This window comes from Pempheris klunzingeri, chromosome 23 (assembly GCF_042242105.1).
Source record: "Pempheris klunzingeri isolate RE-2024b chromosome 23, fPemKlu1.hap1, whole genome shotgun sequence".
Taxonomy (NCBI): Eukaryota; Metazoa; Chordata; class Actinopteri; order Acropomatiformes; family Pempheridae; genus Pempheris; species Pempheris klunzingeri.
Window position 1 is genome coordinate 17588084 of NC_092034.1, and position 27509 is coordinate 17615592.

At 43.2% G+C, this 27509-nt stretch overlaps 2 protein-coding genes across 3 annotated transcripts; both read left to right on the forward strand.

Moving 5' to 3' along the window:
* Positions 1 to 4383: 4383 nt before the first annotated feature.
* On the forward strand, positions 4384 to 17872 carry alox12 (arachidonate 12-lipoxygenase). The gene is made up of 15 exons (XM_070854544.1): positions 4384 to 4486; positions 7334 to 7480; positions 7738 to 7939; positions 8623 to 8704; positions 8786 to 8908; positions 9028 to 9134; positions 10367 to 10539; positions 10624 to 10767; positions 11082 to 11285; positions 11704 to 11790; positions 12262 to 12431; positions 14152 to 14273; positions 16384 to 16484; positions 16659 to 16829; positions 17627 to 17872. The coding sequence occupies exons 2-15, from the start codon at positions 7334 to 7336 to the stop codon at positions 17804 to 17806; spliced, it is 2013 nt and encodes a 670-aa protein (XP_070710645.1). The 5' UTR covers positions 4384 to 4486; the 3' UTR covers positions 17807 to 17872.
* Positions 17873 to 22187: 4315 nt separating this feature from the next.
* LOC139223185 (chromatin complexes subunit BAP18) lies at positions 22188 to 27509 on the forward strand. Of its 2 annotated transcripts, none has more exons than XM_070855156.1 (5): positions 22188 to 22482; positions 23254 to 23348; positions 24056 to 24300; positions 24870 to 24977; positions 25709 to 27509. In XM_070855156.1, the coding sequence occupies exons 1-5, from the start codon at positions 22462 to 22464 to the stop codon at positions 25771 to 25773; spliced, it is 534 nt and encodes a 177-aa protein (XP_070711257.1). In that variant the 5' UTR covers positions 22188 to 22461; the 3' UTR covers positions 25774 to 27509. The 2 variants fall into 2 exon arrangements, with proteins under 2 accessions (XP_070711257.1, XP_070711258.1); XM_070855157.1 differs by having other exon boundaries at positions 24074 to 24300.

Here is a 27509-nt window from a genome sequence, read left to right on the forward strand (position 1 = left end):
ACTGTGTCAATGTGACTTACTGCTTGCTGTTTTCGCACTAACTAGTACTAACCATGACTAATAAACCACCCTTTTGAGAAAGCAGAGTGATCATTTTCTTTTAGTTCCCTGTAAAATTGGTTTGTAGAAATAAAGTTTGTTTAGATGGATCCTTTGTTCAAACTTTCACACACCAACACAATGTTCAAAACTGTCCCACAGACCTGAACATCCTGTGCATCAGTTTATCTGTGTTTCTGGGCTCAATACTTCCTCATTATGAGTAAGAGATGATGTAACTCATCTCCAGACCTGATGACAGATGGCTCATGCTGTTTTGAGTTCAACCTGACATCCATTTATGATGGCTAGACATTTTTCTAATAGTTATACAGTTTACATATGAAGATGCTCCCACCAATTCCTAAAGAAAAGTCAAAAGTAGCTTATTTTCAGTTTTGGAAATGCTGTTGAGCTAATAAATGTAGAAGCTTAGTCTTTGCACATTATTTCCCTTCAGGTGTTTTACTACTCAAGTGAAAAATACACTTCACAATAATCTCCAATCTGATTTGATGAGAAGTCAGAACAACCCACTACTCAGAACAAGGAGTTGAGCATTGATTTTAGGAAAAAGGAGGTCAGAATGATCCAGAACAGCATTTCAGCAACTTAGTGTTGAATTGGTCTCTCCGGTTGTCCGGTTGTCCGGTTGTCCAGGATCATCCCAGGGATCATCCCGACATGCCTGCAGAGCTGGTCATATTATGGAGTTCCACAAGGTTCAGTGCTTGGACCGATACTATTTACCTTATATATGCTTCCTCTGGGTAATGGTAAATGGTCTGTATTTGTATGGTCTTTCTAGTTATTTCAACTACTCAAAGCGCTTTACATGACATCCTCATTCACCCATTCACACATCATTCATACAGGAGAAATGTAATTTGGAGCTGGGAGCTGGGGATCGAACCCCCGACCTTCTGATTGAGGGACGACCCACTCTACCACTGAGCCACAGCCGCCCCTATAATATATATAATATTATCAGGAAACACTCCATTAATTTCCACTGTTATGTAGATGATACCCAATTATACTTATAAATAAAGCCAGATGAATCCAATCAGTTGAGTAAACTCCAACTCTGCCTTAAGGACATAAAGTCCTGGATGAGCAGCAACTTTCTGCTGCTAAACTCAGACAAAACTGAAGTTATTGTGCTCTGCCCTAAACATCTTAGAGACACCTTTTCTAACAATATAGCTCCTCTGGATGGCATTACTCTGGCCTCCAGCTCCACTGTGAGGAATCTTTGTCCTTTAACTCCCGCATTAAACAGATTTCTTTAATATTGCTAAAATCAGGCCCATCCTGTCTATAGATGATGCAGAAAAATTAGTCCACACATTTGTCACTTCTAGGTTGGACTATTGCAACTCCTTATTATCAGGCTGCCCCAATAAGTCGTTAAAGACTCTCCAGCTGGTCCAGAATGCTGCTGCTCGTGTTCTGATGAGAACTAAGAGAAGAGACCATATTTCTCCTGTACTGGCTTCTCTTCATTGGCATCCAGTAAAATCTAGAAAAGAGTTTAAAATCCTTCTCCTCACCTACAAGGCTCTTAATGTTCAGGCTCCATCATATCTTAAAGAGCTCATAGTACCGTACTACCCCACTAGAGCACTGCGCTCCCAGACTGCAGGTCTACTGGTGGTTCCTAAAGTCCTCTAAAGTAGTGATGGAGCCAGAGCTTTCAGCTATCAGGCTCCTCTCCTGTGGAACCTCCTTCCAGTTTGGGTTCTGGGGGGGGGCAGACACCCTCTCTACATTTAAGAGTAGACTAAAAACTTTCCTTAGTGATAAAGCCTATAGTTTATAGAGCCTGGGTCTGTTCCAGGTTCCTTCCCGTTAAAGGGGAGTTCTTCCTCCACTGTTTCCTAATATAATATCTGATGCTGCTCATGTGGAGATTCTTGAATCCTTAATGTTGAATTCCTGAATCGTTGGGTCTCTCTCTAATTAAAGAGTTTGGTCTAGACCTGCTCTTTATGGAAAGAGTCTTGAGATGAATTGGCGCTCTATAAATACAGATTGATTGATGAGTTCATGTGAGCTAAACTGAAAGCATCTGTCTGTTTTTACATCATGTTTGATCCCTAGTAGGTCTAGTAGGGTTCCATCTGTTCCTTCCTTGTCAGAGGTTGTCCAGCTGTATGGAACTCAAATAGAACCATGAGCATCATTTTCATTCTCACCAACTATGAGCCAACAAGGCCTATACAGAACCATCTGCACTCATTACGTTTCTCCACTTCATCTTCAGATGTTTCCTTTTACTGCTACCTGTTTGTACTGGGGTTCATGCCAGCCTAACTGACACCTGCTATATCGTCCCCATATCTTCAGTAACCCTCTGGACTCACACTGCTGCTGCCAAAATTAAAAGACAAAAATGACCAGCAAAGTTCTATTTTTGCTTTACTTCATCCATCACACAACATCAAATGCAACAGAGGTGATGTCCGTCCCCTTCACAGTGATGGTTGTTGCATCAGTGGCACACATGGATGCAGACTGCCAGTCAAACAAAAAGAGGAACTTTCCTCAACAAATGCCATCAATAGGAGTCTAGACTGTGACTTTATTTTAAGTTGCTCAACTAATTTTCTGAATAATCATCAGAATATATCTGGACAGTTCTTATATTGACATTTTCATAACGAAACAAACTTTTTGTTGGAGGAGTGAGGGCATCTTCATATTTTCCAAACTCATTTTATAAAGGCTGTGTGTTACATAGAAGATTGTCTACTGCAACAATGTGTTCTACAAATTCCACTCTGCTTTCTCAAAAGGGTGGGTCTGAGGTTTAGTAGTCATGGTTAGTACTAGTTAGTGTGAAAACAGTAAGCAGTAAGTCACATTGACACATTAGGGTTACCGCTAGAACTTTAAAGAGTTCCAAACTTAACATCCAGCAAAACCCAAACACCTGACCGTACTCCTGCCCACCCCCCCACTCCTGTTTCTGACTCTTGCCTCACCCTGATCCCTGTGCCTTTTCCCTTGTATTTGCCTTGTATGGGACAAGTTGTGCACAAGCAAGGAGCAGCAAAACTGAATGACATTGTGAGAGAATAGAGAATACTTAGTTCAGTCAGTTTTCATCATGATTTCTTTATTTTTGTAAATCTTATAAAGTGCTTCATATTAGAAGTGTGTCTTATGTGTTATGTTATGGGATCATGAACAAGGGAACATAGTACCCTGGGAACATACATAGGGCTCTTTGTCATGTTCCCATTATGTGCTATATACATATGGGGAACATAGAACCTCGGGATTATAGAATTTGGGGAACATGGGACACTGGGATCATAGGACTCTTGGATCATAGGACCCTAGAAGCACAGGACCCTGGGAAGACAGGACCTTGGGATCATGGTACCATATAAACCTGGGGAACATAGAACCCTGGGAACATAGGTCTGTGGGAATATAGGACACTGGGGTCACAGGAACCTAGGATCATAGGACCCTAGGATAATAGGACCCTAGGATCATAGGACCCTGGGATCATAGGACCTTAAGATCATAGGACCCTAGGATCATAGGACCTTAAGATCATAGGACCTTAAGATCATAGGACCCTGGGATCATAGGACCCTGGGATCATAGGACCTTAAGATCATAGGACCCTCGGATCATAGGACCTTAAGATCATAGGACCCTGGGAACATATTAATGGAACAAACCACGAAATGGGGTCCTGGATATGGACCCATCTGCAATGACTGCACAAGGATGAAACTGGTAATGATGACAGGTTGCAAACTAATTTATTTCCCAAAATGTTATAGTGTTTCTTTCCATTTGTTTGACCAATGAGGACTTGAACCAGTAATGTACCATCAGTCAGTGGCTACTTCACACTCTCTCCGTTAAGCATTGTGTATTATGTTACTTCTTTATATTCTCTTTTTGAATCTGAAGCTTTTACAGCTGCTGCTGGTATGCTTCTCCTGTAGCACTAGTGTTATCTAACAATGTCCAGCCCAGACATTGACCCAACCTCCCTTTTGCAACTCCCCCCACCCCCCCATCCCCTGTTTCACTTCCTCAGTGTGTTTGTGTGTGTGTGTGTGTGTGTGTGTGTGTGAGTGTGTGAGTGTGTGAGCAAGGTGAGGTTACACAAAGGACTGAATTGAGGGCAGTGTAGGAGAGAAAGTCAGCCGAGCGGTGAAGTAAGCAGTGAGTGTTAGAGAAACCCCTGCTGGATGCAGCATGGTCGCAGAGACACAGAGGGGGGGGTTGTATTTTGAGATGCCACAATAATGAGGTCACTTACAGATCTGTGAGGACTTTTAAAAGAAAGAAGAAATCAGACACGAAGGAGAGACAACAAAGGAAGGACGTGTCAGAATACAAATACAGCCAAAAGAGATCTTCAGGAAGAGGAGGGGAGGGAAGTCGTTCTCAGCTGAGAACACAGTTCTGGACTAAGGTGAGTGGTTTTCTGTTGTTTGATGATGACAATGCAAGTTAATCAATAAAATTAAATACAAAAAGTGTGTTCTAATTGAACAGATACTTTGTTGGTTGGTCTTATCTCTAAAGCTCTGAAATTTCTCCCGTCATATTTATGCTCTGTTCGGTGTCCTGAAAAATTCCAGTGTGCTACATTTTCTGCAGAGCTTAACATTTGTACACTTCCTGTCAGAGCTGATGTAATGAAGATGATTCCTGAAAGTGCAAAGTGTGAGGACGTCGTTGTGAACAAGTGAATGAGAGAGACATTTTGGACACAGCCTCTTACTGTTTAAATGTAGATAAAGTGTGTTTCCATCCACCTATCTTTAATGCATTTTCAACTTGTTTGCACAAAAACACGTAAAAACCGTTTTTTATGAAAACCTGAGCAGAAATTCTGGAAGTCCAAAGAAAGAATTTCTAAATATCGCAAAAATTGTTCCTCACATCAAAGCTGGGCTAAGTAGTTTATTCATCAGAATATTGTAAATCGAGTGGCCTGAGAGAAAACCAGACTTCTGCACCTCCTCTTGGCTGCACTCAGGCTTTAGTGAGTCTGGCCTGTGACGGGAGGCTTTGGCCAATCACAGGTCTTCTCACAGATAGAGAGCGTTCCTATTGGCTGCTCTACAAACACAGACTCACATACACGTCCCTCCAGTCAAACAAAGGAAGATGGACTCATCAGACAGAGTCCAACAGAGAGGACAGTCCTTATTATCATCATTATTATCAGACCTCATTTAATACATCCCGATACATCCAGATGTTGTGGAAGCAGATGTTCCTAATATTTAATATATAATATTTAACCATAACATCAGTCAAAGGCCTGTGGCTGTATGTTGATTTAACGTTTATAACAATCCAAACTGGGGTGACTGAAGCTGCTAACTTCACTTTTCTGCATGTGTGAAGAGCGTGCAAGCCCATGCAGCCGGCCCATGCTCTTCAGGTGGAAGAGAACATTTCAAATCCATCTGCAGAGTGCAGTAGAGGGCTAATAGTTGAAATGAAAGGGAGAGATTTGAAGTACTGACCATACAAAGGGCAAAAATTAAATGTGACGTGGATAGATAAATAAATCAAACGACGTGTGTTTGAGTGCTTTATTGTTTTAGGAAAGTTAATGCCATAATAAAAATCCTCGGCCACATATTCTAAATATAAAACTGAGTGAGCAGCTTCACATTTTACAATCGTAGGCTATGAAAAGACTTGTATGTATCAGTGTCTAAAGAGAATTAATGGAGAATAAGTCCATGATTTACAGTCTTTGGGACATTGTGTGATGTCCATCTTGCAGAGGAGAAGTGATGTGTGTGATGTGTGTCTCAGGTCTCAGTGTGTGCTTGATTGTATCAACTTTTGTACCCAACAAAGTGTGCTGCAGTGTTCTCAGTGGTTCTTTGCAGCATTCATTTGATTAAACAGTGTGTCAGTGTCGCGGTTACTTGTTGGTTCAAAGGACACAAACAAAGAGGACACAGTAAAATATGGAAATGTCTGTCCAGGTGTTTTGAATGAATGTTTCTATGGGAATGTTCCATGTTTTTATGGGACAAATGGCATCACATTAACACCACTGCTTTTATTGTGAAGGACAGAGGCCCACTCATATTGTTTCCATGAATGCATGATGACTGAGTGCTCCTCCCATGTTTTTCCCTCTTACAGTTTATATCATTTATAAATGATATATTAATTCTATGCACTTTTCAACATGTTCACAAACATGTATTATTTTTCTCTGTTCTCATGAAATCAGAGAGTTAATGAAGCAGTTCTTAAATAATAACAAAGGGTACCATATCCTGTATGAGTACAAGGATAATAGTCCACCACCCACTTATATGTCATGACAAAATGTTCTATATGTGCTACAGTAATGAAATGACATCAGCGTGTCCTGTGTGGGCTGTTTCACACGACCTGTCTGCTGCTTCATCAGCTCATTTGCATCCGTGTGATTTACATATTTGGTTATTCTTGAAATGATATGCAAATTATTACCAGGAAATAATACTTACATAAGCATGTCAGCGCCTCACAGGACCTGTGACAACAACAGTTTATTCTTTTTTACTGAAGAGCTCGATTCCAACGTACAATGACAACGTAGTAACGAGCAGCAGCAGCTTAACGTGTAGATCATGAACGGTGTTTCTGACTAAAGAGTAGCAGACTATCATCCAAACTGAGCATTTCCTGCAGAAATATGTGACCCTCCTTAGATACATCAACATGATGAGCTTATCTCAACACTAATGCTTGACTGCTGACAGTCTTGTTGTGGTTGTGGTGGTTTCTAAAGTATCTCAGTTATGTGAACCCACTGAGCAGAGTAAACCTAGAGTCAGAGCACACACAGTCAGCTGATAACCATCGTTGTCTCAGGGTGAAAAGACTGGGCTCCCAGTTCATCCCAAACGTGTTGGATGGGGTTTAGGGCAGGCGGGATGATACACAGCAAACCTCCACACCAAACTGGGAAAACAATGTCCTTATGAAAGTGGCTTTGTGGATGGAGGCATTACTGTGTTGACAGAGGAAAGACACAAACCAAACTGACACAGAACTGTACCATCTCAGATTGCACTGTATGCTAACCAGATCAGAATTCCACCTCCACAAACGTTGCAGTTGGCAAGATGTATACAGGCAAGAATTGGGATGGGATTTTTCACTGCAATACCACAACACTGTGGACTGGCAAGGCTGAAATGATCAATGTCTCATCTGTAAGGCCTTTAAGTAGCCACATGCTGTCAGCTGAACCCTTGGTTTTCACCGTGTTCTGTGTGTGTGTCCCTGTCCCTAGATGGAAGTCTACACTGTAACAGTAGCAACTGGTACGTCAGAGTATTCAGGCACCAACAACTACATCTTTGTGACCCTGGTGGGGGAAAAAGGGGAGAGTGAACGCACCCTGCTGGACAACCCTGGACTGGACTTCTGCCGAGGAGCAGTAAGTGTGTGTTTAGAATGGTGGTGTGATCACTTACTGATAAGAAAGAGCAAGAACATCATCTTTGAACTGACTGAATGGAAGGAAATGCTGAATATAGCTTCTATGCAGTAGAGTAGTAGACTATCATCCAAACTGACCTTCCTTCATCATACATCAACATGATGAGCTCATCTCAACACTAATGCTTGACTGCTGACAGTCTTGTTGTGGTTTTTGTTTTTCTTTCTCTTTCTCCATCGATGCATGTCTGTCAGGTGGATCAGTACAAGGTAACCAGCCCCTCACCTTTAGGTGCCCTGCTACTGGTCCGACTGGAAAAGCAGAAGTACTGGGTGGAGGATAACTGGTTCTGTAGCTACATCAAAGTGGAGCCTCCAGGCGGAGACAAAGTGCTAACTTTCCCCTGTTACCGCTGGCTTATAGGAGACATCGGGCTGGAGATAAGAGAGGGAACAGGTGGGAGTCATCAACATTCAGAACTAGTTGTAAATTAATTGTTGAAGTGCCTTTGAGCAAGACAGCCGACTCCAAACTGATCCAGTGGAGCTGCTCAGTTGCAGACTAGTTATCTTGAGTAGCAGTTCTTGTACTGCACCCATAGGAAGCAGGAAGCAAATTTCAAATTTCTCTTGATAGCCAAGCATCAAAAACTGTGTTCTATTTTTGTGACATGCAAATTGAGTTTCTATGAGTCAGCATGTTGAAGTGTTCTGCAGTGCAAGACACTTGCTGCTGAGGCATGTGTGTGAAAGGACAGTCTCCTCCAACTTAGATTCCTCCTGAATGAATGCTGTGTGGGTGAGGATGTCATGGAAAAGAGCTTTGAGTGGTCGAAATGACTGACTGACTGAGATATAGTACAGTAAATATAAGTATCCACTTCAGCATGAGGTTGTCATTGATTGTAATCTTGGAACAAGGTAGGGATAAAGTTTTATAATGTCCAGTGCAAAAATCTGTGTATTTCATCCATGCCATGGGTGGGTGGGTGAAAGATGATGCTTGTGGTCACTAAACAAGGCTTCAGATTAGGCTTCCTAATATCTTTGAATCGAACATGCTCCTATTGGGGCACTAGCCGTGAGTCCGTGCAGGTTGCTAAGGGTGCCCTCCGGTGTCTCTCTCCTCTACCTCTGTAGCAAAGACACTGAAGGACGACTCCTTACCTCAGCTGTTGGCGCACAGGAAGACAGAGCTGCAGGAGAGACAGACAACTTACAGGTCCAAGGCAACACTACAACACCAACACCTGGCTGTGGTAGATTAACATCTGTAATCACACTGTGTGTTTCTGCCTTTCAGATGGGTCACATGGGCTCCGGGGATTCCCAGATGTATTGATGCTGAAACCGAAGCAGATTTACCCCAAGATGTCCGCTTTGATAATGAAAAGAGGAGCGACTTTGAACACTCCTTACACTATGCGTAGGTTGTGCGCGTGCACCCACTCACACACTGGCTTTGTCCTCCCGATGAGTTCTGACAATATACTGTATAATCAGCTTTCTATCCCTCACGTACACATGCCCCCTCCTTCTCATCAGCTTGCTGGAGTTGTCTCTGAAGAAGCTGGCCATCAGGTTTGGGAAATCCTGGAATGACCTGGACGACTTCAAACGGATCTTCTGGAAGCTGCGAAGCCCCATAGCTGGTAGGTGGAAACACACCCACTGACTCTAGCGGTCCAGTTTGACAAATATGACCTCCTTATGCACCAACTGACCAGGATCATGGAGGTGTGACATGGAGGGGGGGTTTGCACTCCTCACACACAGCTATAAACAACTGATGACAAGAGCATGAATGCCTTTGAGGAGACACTACCCAAGAGTGTATCCTGCTATCCTTACGTTGCTTTAAGATGTGTTCAGAGCAGGTCTTTGACTAGCTCGTCTGAAGCATACTGAAGCCTTTAGACCTGCTTTCTGAGACCAAAAGGCCTATGCTGACTCTAAAGTCAAAGCCAGGCTTTATCATCACACCAGGTTACAGCCAGGTGTATAGAACACATTCATCATAAGAAAAAACACACATCATGTAGTGCATCAGTTTAGACAGTACGTACAGTGTCTAGATGCAGAGATCACATGTGCAATTCAGGCTACTCATTTCTGTACAAACAAAAGGGACATTACATTTTTCTCCTCTGAGCAGGAACTCAGAATCTCCAGCCTGAAGGTAGGAGCTCAGACTCCCTCTGCAGGGGCTCATCAGGACTCAGGAATTCAGAGTTATAGAGTCCTGATAACATTACTTTAGACCACAATACAGACTCAATGAAACATCTATAGAACAAAGTTCTTACTGGAATGGACATCTTCTCTTTAGAAACTGCTTCCACATTTGGTTGGAAGCTCAGCCTGTTAACACATGGTACCAAAATATGTGATTTCCACCAGGCAGGAGTAAGGCAACACAGGGATTTAACCGAAGGGTTCAGGCAGAGTAGAGTGCAGTCTGTTTCAGAAGCCCAAACCAAAAAACAAGGCAGAGATATAAGTCAGGTAAACAGGCACAGGTCAAACCAGCAACAGGTGAGTGGCAGACTGAGCAGGCTGGCAGCTGATTGGTTGATAGACACGGGGAGTGGCAGTGGGTGTGGATGGTGTGTTGGTGGGGAGAGCTGGCAGGTGCTGACTGATGCATGAACAGAGGAGTGTGTGCAGGAAAAGCATAATGATAATATGTCCTTAATATGTGCTTGATTGCTGTTAATCCCTGTAGATTCACTGATAATTGATTGGTTGAGAGGATAAAACAAGAACAAGAACAGGAGTGTTTAAGAGGCATCTCTGCAATCAAACCCAGTACAGAGTACAGCTATCTTAACAATGACACAAGCCTCATCCAGTGTGTGTGTGTGTGTGTGTGTGTTTGCCTCAGAGTACTGTATGGAGCATTGGAGGGAGGACTGGTTCTTTGGCTACCAGTGTATGAATGGCTCTAACCCGAGGATGATTCAGAGGTGCAAGAAGCTGCCAGAGAACTTCCCGGTCGCTCCTGACATGGTGCAGAGCTCCATGGTTCCCACCACCAACCTGGACAAAGAGCTGGAGGTTTGCGAAATGCTCCACATCTGCCACGTCTGCTCCTTCCCCCGTCAACGTCCTTCTTAATGTTTGCACTTCTCTCCCGTCCAGGCAGGGAATATCTATCTGTTAGACTATGCCATCATGGACGGGATTCCCACCAACACGATCAGGGGTAAACCTCAGTACATCACCGCTCCGCTCTGTCTGCTGTACCAGCACCCAGATGAAGGACTCATACCTATTGCTATACAGGTATACATGTCGCTGATGCATCCTGAGGATACTGAACATGAGAATATTAAACTTGAAACTACTGAGTGTAAATCTGGAACAAGAGGAAATATAAAAGTGGAGAATAATAGTGCAAACCTGAGAAAACTTCATGAGAGTTTGTGAAAAGACCCACAAATACTGAACTAAACTTTTTTTTTAAATCTTAGAAGACAGCTAGAGGGGCTGATGGCTGAGCTTCATGTAGTCTGGGATGTTGTAGATATATGAAATTCAAGTCTGCTCTGTGTAATGGAAGAGGACCGCCTGTGACAGTTTCCCCTCCTTGTCTTCAGCTAGAGCAGACTCCAGGCCTTGACACGCCTATATTCCTTCCCAGAGACCCCCCCCTGGCCTGGCTACTGGCTAAGATGTGGGTGCGTCACTCTGAGTTCCAGGTGTTCCAGCTGCTGTCTCACCTGCTCAGGACTCACCTGGTGATAGAAGTGTTTTGTGTGGCTACTCTGAGACAGCTGCCTGCTGTGCACCCTGTATATAAGGTAACCACGCAGTATTCACAACTTTGGTTTTCAGTTGGACGATTTAATGTCAGCATTGTTGTACTGATGTAATTATTGCTGAGGAATTGTGCATTATACTGAATCTACCATGTGATCTACTAGAGGTAAGGATACCTGAGTAAGTTGTATTGACCAGTCACGCTGGAGCAAAAGGGACAGAACGCATTGACCAAATTTGCAATTTGGTCAATTCGTATGCAGATAACTGTTAACAGAGATTAGCAGAAGAATTCTCCCTAATGATCTGTCATCCACATATCTGCACAGGAAGCACCAAGATACTGGCTCTTGTCCCCAGAGGCTAACTCTCACTGATGGGTACAGTCTGGTAGAGAGACAAGCTGCAGGAAACAGTCATGTTGTACCCTGAACACTTTTCTATGTCTTCCTGCTGCAGCTCCTCACCCCCCACCTGCGCTACACTCTAGAGATCAACTGTAGGGGGCGCACTCAGCTCATCTCCCCCAATGGCATCTTCAAACGGGTGTGTCACTCTGAAACTGAACTTTTGATTGAGATGATCAGTGTTTGAACTTATTTATGACTTGATATATTTTGGGGGGCTGTTGTAGACCACAGACATAACGGACACATACATGATGACAGTGGCTTCTGGGGTGAAAGTCCTGTGTTTTATCCACCCAACCACCCCGACCTCCTCCCTATGCACACTTTTCTTGCTCGTGATACTATGTCTCCTGACTCTGATGGCACATAAAAACATTATGCTAGTGGGGCATGTCCAGAAATAATGCTAGGAGGGGTACCTCCTAGGAGTCTGAAGCTCTCAAGCTGTCTTACCTCACATGTTCTCAGTGAGAATGGGTTGGCACTTATTAATCTTTGATGTCTTGAATGAGAGAAATGAAAAACAAAGTCACTTGCTGTGCTGAACAATCTAACAATGACTGATGGTGGTGCTCGTCATGGCGCTGGTGGCTGTGTGTGGGTGTAGGTTGTGTCCACAGGTGGTGACGGCCTTTTGATTCTATCTCAGAGGGAGTACAAGCTACTGACCTACCGCTCCCTCCAGCCTCACTACGACTTCACTGACAGAGGAGTTTCCCAGCTCCCAAACTATTTCTACCGAGAACATGGCCTGATGCTGTGGGAGGCCATTCACAGGTACATCACACACACCGGGCTCCCACCAGCAGCTGGAAGGACACTACTGTTGGGTCTGCAGTATTCTGAAAAAGATCAGGGAATGTGGGATTCAAAGTAACAGTGAGAACATATTTTGCTGCATTCCAAATGACACACTTAAGACTAGAACCCAGAGTGAATCATACCCATTTTGCTACAAGCTTCAAATCCCACCAGAAGTGTAGCGGCGTGTTTCAGAAGCATCCCAGAAGCTGCTCAGCGCTCCGCTCTGCTAAGGACGTGTCTGGTCTATTTCTGACAGAAGCCACAGCCAAGCAGCATAGATGCTCATAGATATGAGCGGGTTAACTAATCAAGCAGACAAAGTGGAATTTAAAGCTTCGTAGAGGACGGAGCAAAACCAGATGGAGCACGACGGAGACGAGCCCAGTGGGTTTTTGGGGGGTTACACAATACTGTTGCACGCATTATGCATTCAATTGGGACGCACTACTTTGTCATACCATTGGGCCTTAACCTTCCACCCTCTTGCTCATCCGCTTCTTAAGTATTACTTAGTAGTACTGTGGGGCTCATAGAGCAAGTGCACTTAGTGTCTCGGGCAGCTCTTCTAGACTTTCAAAATGTTCCTGGACCAAATGGCCACGCTCTAAAATGAAACATGTTTATCTGTACATCATACGAGGACGGCGTGATACTTAATGAAAATATCTAAAACAAATGGCCACATTCCGTCATCTCTCAGGGTTTTATGACACGTCCCTGCGGCTTGGTCTGTGCTTTCTTGGCAGCTCAGTCAATGTGACGCATCTTCCACTGCGCAGAGGATTGTGGGTCATGATATCCAGAGAATCAAGCTGGCTCCCATACAGTAAAATGCAGCTGGATGTCGTAGGTCATCCTGGTATCCTAATACATCAGAGACCGTCCTGAAGGGTGTCTTGAAAGATGGGAAACTGACCTTTAGAAATGATAATGGTGTGTAATTCTAACCAAGTGCTAAATCTCTATTTGGTTTAGGTGGCATTGTATTAATAGATGAGTTATGTTTTTACGAAACAAACATCTGTTGAATATGGCTTGTCCAGTAGGCCCCCACATATAGACACAATTTCTGAAGTCTCCCATGAGTATTTTCTGACTTCCTCCTTTGCTCCTTTCATAATTACATAACTAAAGCCACTAGACTGCCTATAACACACCCTGGTTATTTGTTATTTGCCAATTCCACCTTTAACTTAATATAGTTGGACCATTTAGAGTCTTGGATTCTGCATTTCGATCCTAGGGGTCAATAAACACACAGAGAGAGGTTAGCCTCATCGCAGGGTGTCTGAAGTGTTAAGATCCCCCACAGAAGTTCACTTAATGCCACTGATAATGAAGTCTGTAATTTGAGGACACCACTGAGGGACAAATGTATTTGTGCCACTTGAGTTACAACCCCCGTTAACTCTCTTGGCGGCTGTGGTTCGGAGGTAGAGTGGGTCGACCATCAATCTGGAAGTCGGTGACTCGATCCCCGGCTCCTCTGAGTCAGCATGTCCAAGTGTCCTTGGGCAAGACACTGAACCCCAACTTGCTCCTGAAGCAGCTTCAGTGTGTGAAAGAACAGTCTCCTCCAGTTTAGATTGCTCCCGAGTGAATGATGTGTGAATGGGTGGATGAGGATGTGATGGAAAATGACTAGAAAGGTGCTGTACAGATACAGACCAGTTACCATTTACCATTCCCTCAGCTTTGTCTCAGGTATGGTGAGCCTGTACTACCAGTCAGACCGTGATGTGCAAGAGGACCTGGAGCTCCAATGCTGGATCAGAGACATATCACAGGAAGGCTTCACAGAGCTCCCCAACTTTGGTAAGTTAGTGATGTCCTGCATGTTCATCTGTGATACTTCTGTAAATACAACCAGGTTAAAAAGGACATTTCCAGACTTTATTTTACAGCTGGGGGAAAATGAAGGCCTCCATACAGCTGTGTTAAAGCTGCATTAAATTCAAATATTGGCTTTTACCAGATTTACTTTATAACTACATGTATAATTGATGTCTCTATATGTACAGTTTATACTTCGTACTTTACATCTCATAGTGTTGGGGTTGTTAGCTTAGCACCCTTTTGGTACAGTTGGGAATTTTTTGTCTTCATTTCCAAACACATAAATACTGAACAGTGGCTCATGGTCCATTATTCTTGCTGAGAAAATGAAGACACTCAAACGTTTGCATTTGAGATCAGAAGTTGTAGAGAATATGAATTAACATATCAATGAAGGGGTGAATATTATTCCAACTGCAGTCATTACAAACCCATACATACCTGGATAGTATGATCTCTGCCATAATGTCACGTGACTCAGGTTGAACAATGTGGACACAAAGTGTTCTGTCTAATCCAGTGTTGCTATAATTTACTGGAAAACCCATTTAATCCACTGTAAATAATCTGTCTGCTTGGTGCAAAGAAAAAGAGAAGGACCGGTTTGGAATGACTTGCATTTATATGAATTTGTATTAAAATACGTCCTGATCCTCTTCTGAGTTACAGTGAACAATCTGTTTGAACTAAAAACTAGACTCAATCTCTAAGTTTTTAAACTTTAGGGAGGCACTTTTAAAAACCATGGAGGTATTTTGAGACACCTCAGCTGATAATAACCACTCCTCGAAGGAAAGACCTCTCAGATCAACAATAATTCATAGAAAAGTTGAAAGGGTTACACAGTCATCTCCAAGACTTAAGATATTCATCCAACCACAGTCACACAAGATGTCTACGCATGGAGAGAACTATGGACTGCAAGCCTCCCTCGAAGTGGCCATAAGCCAAGATGACTGGGGGGGGGGGGCATGATGAAGAATGGAAGAATGTCATTGGAACAAAGTAACATCTCCGTTCATGAGTCCACCACTCTGACTTTGAGCAGGCGTGGTGTTCATGGCAGGACAACACGGTAGAAACCATTACATTGCTGCACACCTGAACTTTGCCAAAGAGCATCTGGACACTCCACAATACTACTGTGTTTGAGGACAGACGAGACTACGGTCAAGTTGTTTGGGAAGAAAACACAGCATATGGAGGTGGAGTGTAGAGCTTCATGATTCGGGGCTTCTTTGCTGCCTCAGGGTCTCGACACCTCGCAATCATTTAGGGGAGGATGTTCACCAAGACTTAGAAATAGATCTCATAAGAAAATGTCGGGGTAAATGGTAAATGCTCTGTATTTGTACAGCACCTTTGACTACTCAAAGCAGTTTTACATCACATCCTCATCCACCCATTCACACATCATTCATTCAGGAGGAATCTAAATTATCTAAGTGTGGGTTAGGGTCCAGCAGCTGAAGCTCTCTAGAGGTTTGGTGGTGCAGCAGTACAATGGAGCACCAAAGTAACTCATCCTCCAGCATTGGAGTGGCCCAGCGGTGAGCTCAACCAAATATCTGAGTCACTTCCTTTTCCGACCAGCAAAGTGACAGTTTATTGGATGTGCTCAATGAAGAATTATGAAAAATTATAATTGTGTCTGTTTTATTAATATAGGTCTATTGTAAGCAAGTCAGATAATACTTCCAAAGGGTTCACTCTCTTTTTTGGCACTGTATTTGTCTTCATCACACCCATGAGCTACGTAAGCTCTGCAAAACTGAGGAGCCTAATCTACAGTAGCTAACTAACACAAATCTCTCATCTGAATTTACATCCTGCGTGTGCAGAGATCCTGCCTGACAGAAGCTCAGCTTTTAGAAATCAGTGAAAAACTCAAGCTAGAGAGATGATGAGCAATTAGCATAAACATACTTCTACGTTGTTGAGAGCTCTTGTTTCAGATAGATGGAATCAGACTGCAATATTTGACAGTATTTCACAAACTGCAGAGGATTTATTCATATAGAGTGCTGTGAGAGGCAGAGGAATGACACATTATTTGCCTCCTAACACTTGATGGTGGGTGTGTGTTCAGGTCTGGCCGGTAAGCTCAGCACCAGAGAGGAAATGTCCACCCTGCTGACAGTGGCCATCTTCACCAGTACAGCCCAGCACGCTGCTACTAACAACGGACAGGTGCCCAGCACTCACACACAGACACACTGTGATGTTCATGCTGCTAAAGATCTCTCCGGCGAAGAGTTGAAGGGAAGACCTTTCAGCGCTGCCCCCGTTTTTTAACAGCACCACGAGGAGTCGGACCTCCTCCACAGAGTGGCTTTAACTCCCTCTCTGTTGATGTTTTTCCAGTTTGACTGGTGTGCCTGGGTCCCCAACACCCCCTGCACAATGAGACACCCACCACCAAAAGACAAGGATGCCGTTACCATGGAGATGATCATGGCCACCCTTCCCGATGTCAGTCAGTCCTGTGTGCAGATGGCCATCACATGGCATCTGGGGCGAGCACAACCAGATGCAGTGAGTCCGAACTGTCTATGAACTGTCTGGTTCATAGATTAAACCTCTAATGACTGTCCACGTTCTAATTTTAATAAGCTGAGTCTCACTTAAAAAGTTGAACTGCTTGATGTGAGCCGTCATCAACGTCATTAAACAGTCTGTTCTCTGTGTGCGTTAGCTGCAGGCTTCACGGATCACATCACGCCACATCACACTTGATTTGCTTCCAAACTGCTTGTGTCATCTTTAACACGTGAAATCGAATGTGCAGTAGATGAATGTGTGAGCAGTCTGCTAGTGTTAAATTCTGCACAGCTCATTCTAAACAGTGATGGTCAAACGTCCACATGAAGTAACAAAGAGCTAAATAAGTATTAGTGGACAAAGACTTGAAGGAAATGAAATAGATGGCGTGGAGAACGGTACAGGTTACCCTCAGTCTGACTCCTTTGGTTCATCAACCAGAGGTTTAATGGTACCAGTTGGCAGACAGACTCCACCCAGCATACCGACGTTAGAGCGAGAAACGTTTGTTTAAATGAGAATCATCAGAGAAAGAGACATTTCCTGTAATCTATGTCAGAATAACAGGAAAAATATCTTCCTACCAACATATCTAATATACAAAGACTACTGACGGGGGTCCACGGGGCGACAAAAACTGTAAGAGACAACCATCATAGCAAAATGTTAACTTCCTGCTCCAAACATGAATAGTCATGTAATTAAATGAACCTGACTGGCGACAGTGATCACGTAACATCACAGACATGAATTCCTGTCTCTTCAGCAGCTTTTTGTTTTCTCCTGCCCAGATTCCTTTGGGCAAATACACAGAGGAGCACTTCACTGAGGGGCGGGCCCGGGAGCTGATTGACGGATTCAGAACAGAGCTGAAAGAGATCGAAGGCCACATCCTAAAGCAGAATGAAGGACTGGAGCTTCAGTATCTTTTCCTCCTGCCCAGCCGCGTAGAAAACAGTATCACTATCTGACAGACGGCTGGACTGGTCCATGCAAACATTTCTCACATTTACTTTCACTTTGACATTAACTGATGTTTTTTCTGCTGATCACATAAAAAAAACATTATATACCTTTAATACCTTCTGTGTTATCCAAAAAAAGATCCAAAAAAGAAGAGAAAGACTTAGAAGAAGAAGAGAAATCTTGTTTGTCATCGGTGAGCTGATTAGTGATTTGAATGTTTTGATTGGACAGTTGAAGTCTGTGCTGCATAAAGAATGTCCACAGAAACAGTCTGGCTGTGCCACATCAACACTGTGTTTCAGCAGGTTTTTAGATATGCACAAATATCACAGCACCAACCCTCTAGACACAATTATTAGTGGTATATTCATTTTCATTAGCCATGTAAACAGCTTGTAGGACTGGGGACAAACGCAGAATGTTTTGTGCGTATAAATGTAGTCAATGGTAGTCAAGCACAGCTGTCTAACACTTTTCTGTACCAAACAGAAGCATAACGAAGCGTGACATGTACCTGTGAGCGGCATGCTGCAGGAATAGAATTGCTTCAGTCTCTGAAAGTGTGACAGCAGGTGATCGGCTGAGATGTGTTAAAGGTCATCAACTAGGAGGCGTTGGAAAGCTGGAGGACACCACAGATGATCCACCTTCCCAACTGTGGGACGCACTATTTTCACGTCGAGGTATTTAACACTTTGAAATGTAAGGAAGCTCTTATGTGCACACTGAAATATTTGAAATGCTTAAAGTGCAACAACTGGTGACACTGTTGCTGATTTATTTCAAATTAAAGGCACAGTGAACCAGCAGGGCTGCCACATGCCATCCCATCTGCTCTGAGCTTAGTGGTACTGTGTCTCAAACTGAAGATACTGAACCGATTCAATCAAATTCATCTTTTGCATGAAACTGAAACAAGGAATCGCCTTCGACAAATGTTTTTACTAATCTTATGTCAAAGTTGTTAGTTTTTGTATGTGGTTTTCAAAGATGTGAGCCTTGTGCGCTCAGACCATCAAAACCTTTGCAACAATAATTTTCTTTACACACAGACAGGTCTTACCAGAAAGCAGTCAGTAACTTATTTTATTCTTTTTCTTGTTTTAAAAATGGTGGAACCAAGTAGGCGTCAAACAAGTGACACATTTATTCTTAAATACTAATCCAAACTAGGATTGTATGACAATCTAGATTTGATTACATTAACCCTTTGAGGGTCTTCAGCACTTTCTAGTGTGTTATGATTTTTATTTTTAGCATATTTTATCAGTTTTTCATGCATATTGCTTATAATTTTGCAAGATGGTGAATTTTTCAGAGTTCTCAATTTTTTTCATGTATTTTTTGTGTATTTTAGACCATAAAATGATGCGCATCATGACAAAAACATGGCAATTTAAGGGTTAATTTTTTAAAAAACTAATTAAAATTTGATATGTATGATTAGGGCTGATGCTGGTCTAAAAAACTATTTTAAAAAAAAAAAAAGAAAGAAAGATTTTTAACATTTTTATGGCTTGTTTTTATGCATACACATTTATGTGTGTAAATGGTAAATGGTCTGTATTTGTATTAGAGCCTTTCTAGTTATTTCAACTACTCAAAGCGCTTTACATGACATCCTCATTCACCCATTCACACATCAATCATACAGGAGAAATGTAATTTGGAGGAGACTATTCTTTCATACTCATTCACACTCTGAAGCCATGCTTCAGGAGCAAGTTGGGGTTCAGTGTCTTGCTCAAGGACACTTCAACATGTTGACCCATAGGAGCTGGGGATCGAACCCCCGACCTTCTGATTGAGGGACGACCCACTCTACCACTGAGCCACAGCCACAGTAAGGATCTTTAACGTGATTATTTCTGAGGACCTTCAAGGGGTTAAATTGATTGGAACCTCGTTAAATGCAACATTTAAGAGGAACATACAGGCAGTGTACGGTTGCACTCCAAATGATTCAACCCCCATTTCAAATGAAGTGTATTGGCAAAATGTACAAACTTCCAGCTGTGTTCACTGAACAACTCAAACAAGAATAATTGAAACACAGCTAATATTCCAGGTGGTTTCTCCAAATTCATCACAATATGCCACTTTTACTGACTCCTGCAGTCTCTAAATGATTCAGCCCCTTCTTGACAAGCATCTCTAGTAGTTAGTAGAGCACCTGTAGCTGTTATGACCTGCTGCATGGCCAGACACCAGGTTCTGACAGTGTTCCTGAGGAATCAGCCCATTCCTCATGGACAACAGCCTCCAGCTCTCTAAAATTCTTGGCTTTGCTTGTTTCAAATGCTTTGCAAGTGTTTCAAGTATTTTTTTTTTACTTTTTGTGTCTTTGAGTTTCAAGAAAAGCTTTCTATAAATAAAATGTATCTAAAGATGAATCATGTTATTGGTGCTGCACATAGCATAGATACAGCCCTGTCTGTCCGGGGGGTCCACAGGTGGGGTACTGATTTCAGACTGGATCCTGACTGGGGTCATTTTAAGCTCAGACTGGATCAACAGCTTTTCATCATGGAGTCTTGAGTGATCTTGTTCTTCTAATGTTGTTTTCTTGTCTCATGGTTGGTGCTTTGTATGGTTCTGTCTGTATTTTCTTTTTGAGTTGTGAATTTAGTGTCTAATTATTGTCGGCTTTGTCTTTTGTACTGTCTCTTGTGCATTTATTGTTAAGTGTTTCCTATTTTAAAGGCACTGAAAATTAGCTAAGGCCCCACACAAATAAACAGATAAATCCCGTTTAGTTTACATCATATTTGCATCATTTTATGGCATTTTGTCTGTTCAGCAGCCTGCATTTATCAATCAGCTCACCAGTTTGAGACAGTTTGCAATGCTGTTGAATTCTTCTGTGATCTTTGTCAGAGGAAGCAGAAACTAAAGTGAAAAAGTCATTTGTTGGAACCTTGTTGCCTTTTCGGTTTAAGTAGAACTGAGCCATGAAAATATGTGACGGCCCAGAATAAGAAGGAAAAGATCAAACTCACTTAACGCTTTAGGTCCACAGACCAAACACAGCATGATTCAAGTGTTTTATTTGAAATCGGAGAGGAAAGGGAGCAGGAAGCTGGCCTGGGATCAGACTTCTGTCAGTCTGTCAGGTGACTGCTTACAGAAAGTAGGTTTCTGGGATGTTCATGGAGTTTGTTAGCTTTGAAAAGTTATATTACGGACTTAAACATCAAGTACTTCATTTAAATATGCCCATTCATGTATGATGGCTTTGAGCTGGACTAGTTTTCTGACCTGTGGTGGACTGAGAGCCTCTACAATCAGGAAACATAATGGCTTCTGTCACGTGACCTTCCTCGGTGGCCTTGCTGATGCTGCATTCAAGTACAGTCAACGAGTGTTCGTTGAGATAGATAGAGAGAGAGAGAGAGAGAGAGAGAGAGAGAGAGAGAGAGAGGACTGTCTGGATTGAGGGGCCCAGCTGTCTCAAAAAGAATCTTAACTCTTATGTAGAATTAGTTTTGATGTAATGCTGTCTACCATGTTTATCAGCTATTTATTATTTTTGGAACACTCCACACTCATAAGAAAACTGCAAGTTATTAAAGAATTCAAACAATATGGTACAATTTTATTTGACGTTGGAAACAAAAAAAGTTATTAACCAAATATACTGTGCTGTATTTAAGACAGACTTTGTGTATGAGCACGTGTACAATGGATTAATAAGAATAATAAACACCTTATGTTGTGGTGAGCGACACAACGGCCACCCGGGGGACAGTCCCGTCACCCTCTCTGGTCTCCAGCGGCTCCATCAGCAGGGGCAAGGAGGATGAGCTGCAACATCTAAGCCAGCCTGAAGCCTCACCAGTTTACACTGAGAGCCAACAGATGGTCATCCATCCTCGCTGCCCTCCACTCAGCCCCCACACACCTGCAAAATAACAGCTCCTACATCAGTTGGCTGGTTTCAGCTCAGTACAGCTCAGAAACTGGTTTACTGACCATCACTTTATTGTCTGTTACAAAGTCACACAAGGCTCAAAAATACACATCTAAAACTAAAACTGAGAAGAACGGTGTTACAGCAGAGGACAGTGCTCTTTTGTAGAATGACAGAATAATGAACCTTGATAAAAAGGTGAAATGCCTAATAAATGAAGACTCAAATAAGCCCCCAAAGCCTATTTAAAACCTACATGAATATAACTCAGCATGCATGCTGTGCAGAATAACACTTTCATTCTTTCTCACTGTGTTTCCTGTTTTTCTTACTCCTGGATGAATGTCACTGTTTTTTTAGTTAGTGTGGAATTACATTTGACCGTAATGTCAATCCCTCATAGACGGGGCATGATGAGATCGGAGATTACGAGGGGACATTGAAGGCAGCAGCAGCGCTCTTGTGTTCGTTGGTCTGGTCCGTCTGTCTATCTGTCTCTCTGTCTGTCTGTCTGTCCCGGTGCTCTGTTGTTCCCCGGAGGTCAAACTAAGAGCACTATGCAGCGGCAGGTGTCCATGGCGGACTTTTCCAGGCACTAAAGGTGCTGAAAGAGCGGCTGCTGTGCTCTGCCACACCAGGAAGCGCTCCGGAGGCTAGCTAGCTAACTGTTAGCATCTCCGCTGCTGTCCGGCCCCTTGCAGGCATCACTTGGTGCTGCACACAGTCCGTGGTGCTACAGAGAGCAGCAGAATGACCTCAGCCTCAACTAAAGTAAGTGATTTGCACAGGAACTACATGAACGCGCAGTTTGTTGCATCAGGATAAAGCTGTTCCGGTCTGAACGGCGTCCTGTTGTTTGGATACGCGCGCGAGCCTCACGTCTCCCGCTGCTGCTCGCGAGGTCAGCTGGGGGCTCCCGTCCTCCGGGGGCTCCTGTCCTCCCGGGGCTCCCGTCCTCCGGAGCTAACCCCGATCTGCCCCTCAGACCCCCAGTCCACATGTCCTTCTTAGATTTGTTCAAGGGAAGCTGCTCCAGGGAAAACAAAGCACTGATCTCCTGCACACACCGACATGAGACAGCAGTGCTTCTAGCTCTGAGACACACTAGTGCCCAACACCTTTGGGACAGAGCTGAGGGCAGCTGTGAGCCAGCCCTGATCGGTCCTGATCGGTCCTGATCAGCCCTGATCGGCCCTGATCAGCCAGTATCGGTGCCCTGATGCTCCACTGGTTGATTCAGAGCGGATCCCTGCAGGCAGGATCCAACATCTGGTGGGAAGAAAGCACAAGAGTGGAGGCAGCTCCAGCATCGGTGCCCCATGTCAGCCATGTCACAGGGCTGCACCTGTCAGTGTCTACATACTTTAGAACATGTTGTGAAAGTCTTACACTGCATAACTGTGCCCACGGTGTGGTGACTGACACTGTACTCTGTTATGTTCCATGGAATGAGGATTTCCTGTGTCTTTTATTTGAGTTTTAGTGTGTGTGAAGGTGAAACTGGCACCAGGTGCTGTTTTAATGACCGTTTGTGCTCCACAGGTAGGTGAGATCTTCTCTGCAGCCGGAGCTGCCTTCACCAAACTAGGAGAGCTCACCATGCAGCTTCACCCAGTGGCAGACTCCAGTCCTGCAGGGTAACACACACACACAAATACTCATACACATGAATACAGAGTGACATTTGAACAGAGAAATTTGAAGTTTGGCGACATTCCATGAGGTGAATTCTGCTTGAGCAGCTGCTGATGCTGCTGGTCAAACACCTTCACCAGCCGGTCAGCCGGTCAGCCCAACACGCTGACTGTATCTCTGGCAGCTGGTATCATGGTACCAAGTGTGTGGAAGTTTTTTGGAGCTCGCTGATTCACTGTTGGTCAGTTAGGCCTCTGCTCCATCAAGCACACGGCTCAGTGGAGCTCAGATACCTTGTTGGTTTTTATGTTATTTCCACAAAAAAGTACTTTCAGGAGCTGAAGGAGTGACGCTGTTTCTTATCTGTCATGTGCACATGAAATGGCATCATGTAAATGTGGCAGATTTAGCATCACAGGCTAATTCTATGTTCTACACAAGCATGAACAGAAAAACACTTAACAAATAGTAATCCAATGACCCGCTCACTGCTCCAGATTCTGAAGGCGTGTTTGATTCCAGGGGATGCAGCTGTTGGCCGTCGTAGCTCGGGTCAGACACACAGATTGGTATCAGTGTTGTGGTTGTGCCTGCAGCACAGATGGGCTGTGAATGTGTGTGTTAGTTTGGCACGTAGACTAGAAGTGATTCACTCTTCACAAGTGTCTTTGCTGCTGTTGAGCTGGTCTGAATACTAAAGTCAGTTCAGTTCCCATCTTCCCCCCAGCGGTCAGACCAAGAGCACAGTGAAGAGGAAGCTGTATGAAGACGGAGCTCTGCCCGCCCCCTCTGACGGCTCCAAGAAGGTCGTCAAGAAAGCTACCGCTGCTGTTGCCGTGGCAACGCAGAGCACTCCGACCGCCATCTCCGTGCCCGCGACTCATGTTGTTGTGGCATCGGGACTACAGGGTTCCCCCTCCATCCAGCCCCCCCTGAAGAAACAGAAGACTGCAGGCGAGTCAGACAGCTAAACCTGATGAAGAATATTATTCATGTCCACGCTATAATGAAACAGGACTACTGAGGGAATTTAATGTGGCGCCAGGTTTGGACATGTTTTGAACATTTGAACTGAGCTGAGAAGATGGACAGGTTCTGGATGTTCTCTCTCTCTCTCTCTCTCTCTCTCTCTTACTGCTGTAGTGTTTTTTATTGACTGCAGCAGAACAATGTTTTAATCAGTAATTTCTCTCCATCGGGCTCAAAATAATCCCACAAGCATCATACAAAGCACCGACATGTCTCAGCGACAGGTTTGGGCTTGTTTAACTGCCAGCTTGTGCTCTGGCCCAGATGTGTAAAATGTAAGATGCCATGCAAAGATAATTCCCTCCATTAAAGGAGAACGTACAACCATCCGTCATAACTGCTTGTCTTTCTTTTTCCTTTTGAAGCAATGCATGTGTTCAAATTCCTTGTCTCTGTAATCATTTCAGCTGAACTGTAACAGTAAGCTTAGTTTCTTAACAGTACTACTTGTTGTCATCTTTTTGGGTTGTGTGTGTGTGTGTGTGTGTGTGTAGATGTGACCCTCAGTGCTCTCAATGACTCAGATGTCAACAGTGATCTTGTGGACATCGAGGGATTGGGTGAAGGATCCAACTCCAAAAAACTCAACAACTTTGATCAAGGTGAAGCACACAGAGGGCTGGTATGTCTGTGTCTGGACTGAAACACAGGCGTCGCATCACCTCTAGTATTTAAACACCTTGAAAGATGCCCAGGTCGATGCTACTTAGCTGGTGACATTTGTTCAGATTTCCTGTCCTGTGTGTGAATGATTAGTTTCCCGATGGACGATGGTATGGATGAGGGTGAGTGGTTTTTGTAGCTGAAAGCACTTGAAGTGACTGAAAAAGGACTAGAAAGGTGCCATAAGAGGACAGTCCACTTGTTATACATCTCCCAGTGATGTGTTAAAGGAAAACGTGATCGCAACACTATCACTTTACTTTTTGTTTTACTTCCAGACAGATGATGTGTATATCACACACACACACACACACACACACTGTAGCTTATTTGGATTCAATGTTGCTGCTACAAATACTAACTTGAGGACCAAATGTGGCTGAAAATAGTCCCCAACAAAAGCACTACTTCCTCCTGTTTGAGTAATGTTCGGTAAGAACTACAGTGGGCGTCTGTTTTAGGAAATGACCGAGTCGTTTTAAAAAGCCAGGCGAGGAGCTTGGAGCCACAGGTAGAGCAGGGAAGGCAGGGAGTGTTGGTAGAGGGTTAGGGTTAGCCTTTATTAGCTTTGGTCTTTTAATTGGATTTGCTGACAATAACAAATATGTGGAATAAATCCCCACTTGTCCTTAAATGGAGCTGTACAAATGCTGTTCTTGTGTCTCCTTAGATAACCTGAACCTGGACTCGAGCCTTATCATGAATCCCAGTGACCTTCCTCTGCTCTCCCGCTGACCTTTACCTTCCTGCGGACTTCATAGAAACGATGGACAAACAATGGACAAGCCAGATGATGCTGACCACCCGCATTAGAGTTAATATAGTAGGACTGAATATTGTGTGGTGTCATGCAGGCCTCCCATCCGATCCAACAGATCCCACATGTCTATCAGACCGTTTCAAGTTTTTTTTATTTTTCAGTTAAAGACATTTTTATTTTTTCTCTTCCTCATTGACTTTTGCTTCGTAGGAACAATGGAATCCTAAAATGTAAAAGCCAGATGACAGCACTGAGGAATCTGTTCTAAGATTCATACTTCCTGTGTTTCTTTATAGAGAAGCCAGGAAAACAAACAATGCGGCACAGAAACTGGTCTGCAAGACAAGATGACACTGCCAGCCATCTTTGTTTCCCCATCCAGATGCCCCCGGACTGCAAAGGACAAGGATTCAATCTGCCACCATTTAGTCATTTACATTTATTTATAGATATTAACACAAGCCTTTTTTAGAACAACAAAGTCATTTTGGACTCATGTCTGACTAAATGGTTCCTGTTTTTTTTACGGAGTCCCAAAAGGTGACTTTTTTTTATTGTGTGTGAAAGTTAGTTATGATTATTGTCGCTGTCACATTACCATGAAAGCAGCATTCTAATGTAACTGTCAAGATGGAGCTCATTAGAACTAGTTTATATACTACACCCACCCACCCCCCTCCAGTGCGAGATCAATATTCATATTTTTCATATCGATGCATAATTATAAGTTAGAGTTACTTTTCAAAAGAATAGCTTGTCTGCACAAGAAACACCATCTTTTGGCCCTTTAGGGGTTCTATAGGTTTTCAGTGTGGATGGTCTAAATCTCTTTTTGCTCATCTTTTCTCTCCAGTTAAGGTGAAACTAAATAATAACAAGAGTAGAAAACAAGAGTAAAATAATAAGAGTAGTTCTAAGGATATCTTGAGTTAACATAATAATCATTTCCTTTTGCTGAAATAAAATATATTGTGGTGATAGCACATTCATTCAACACTGAGACATCAAAATGGCAGAACAACAGTGGGGAGTAAGCGTGGAAGCCAGTCATTTTGAAGTACATACTTCATTTAGAAAACAATATAAATATTAAAATAGTTAGCCTAACTTAGCACAAGGACTGGAATAGGGGAAAACAGCTGCCTTGGGCCAACACTGGTTAACAAACAAAAATGTAACAGAAATGTAAGAATTAGTGGTTTCAGTGGGAAATGTGTGCTGGAGCCATTTCTTTGTAAACTACAGCAGTGACTTCCAGGAGTCTTATTGTCAGGATCCTTCACAGAGGTGGTGTGCAGACTGATGAACTGTTGTCTGGTGTCTTTTTCCCACCCAAGTACATTTCTACTTCAGCTCTGGACTGTACACACAGACAGGAGACTCTTCTCAAAGCAGATTTCCTAAAATGTTGTAGTATTTCTGTACTAATTTGGAGATGATTATTGTGATTACAATTCATTTATCTCACTGTAAGGAGCCTAAGAAGTGCATTTGAGCACCAACAGTGTCAGCATTCAAGCTAAAGGTCTGCTTTTGGCTTCTGTATTTAAGAAATAAGCATATTCCTAAATACTTGCTGGTTATGAATCATGACATCAGTCAGTTAGATTGAACATCTCTCTGGTTGTGACTGTACTAGAGCTCCATGTGGAGGCTCTATAACAATAACCCATCTGTATGCCACGTGTGTATATAAAACGTCACTATGGAA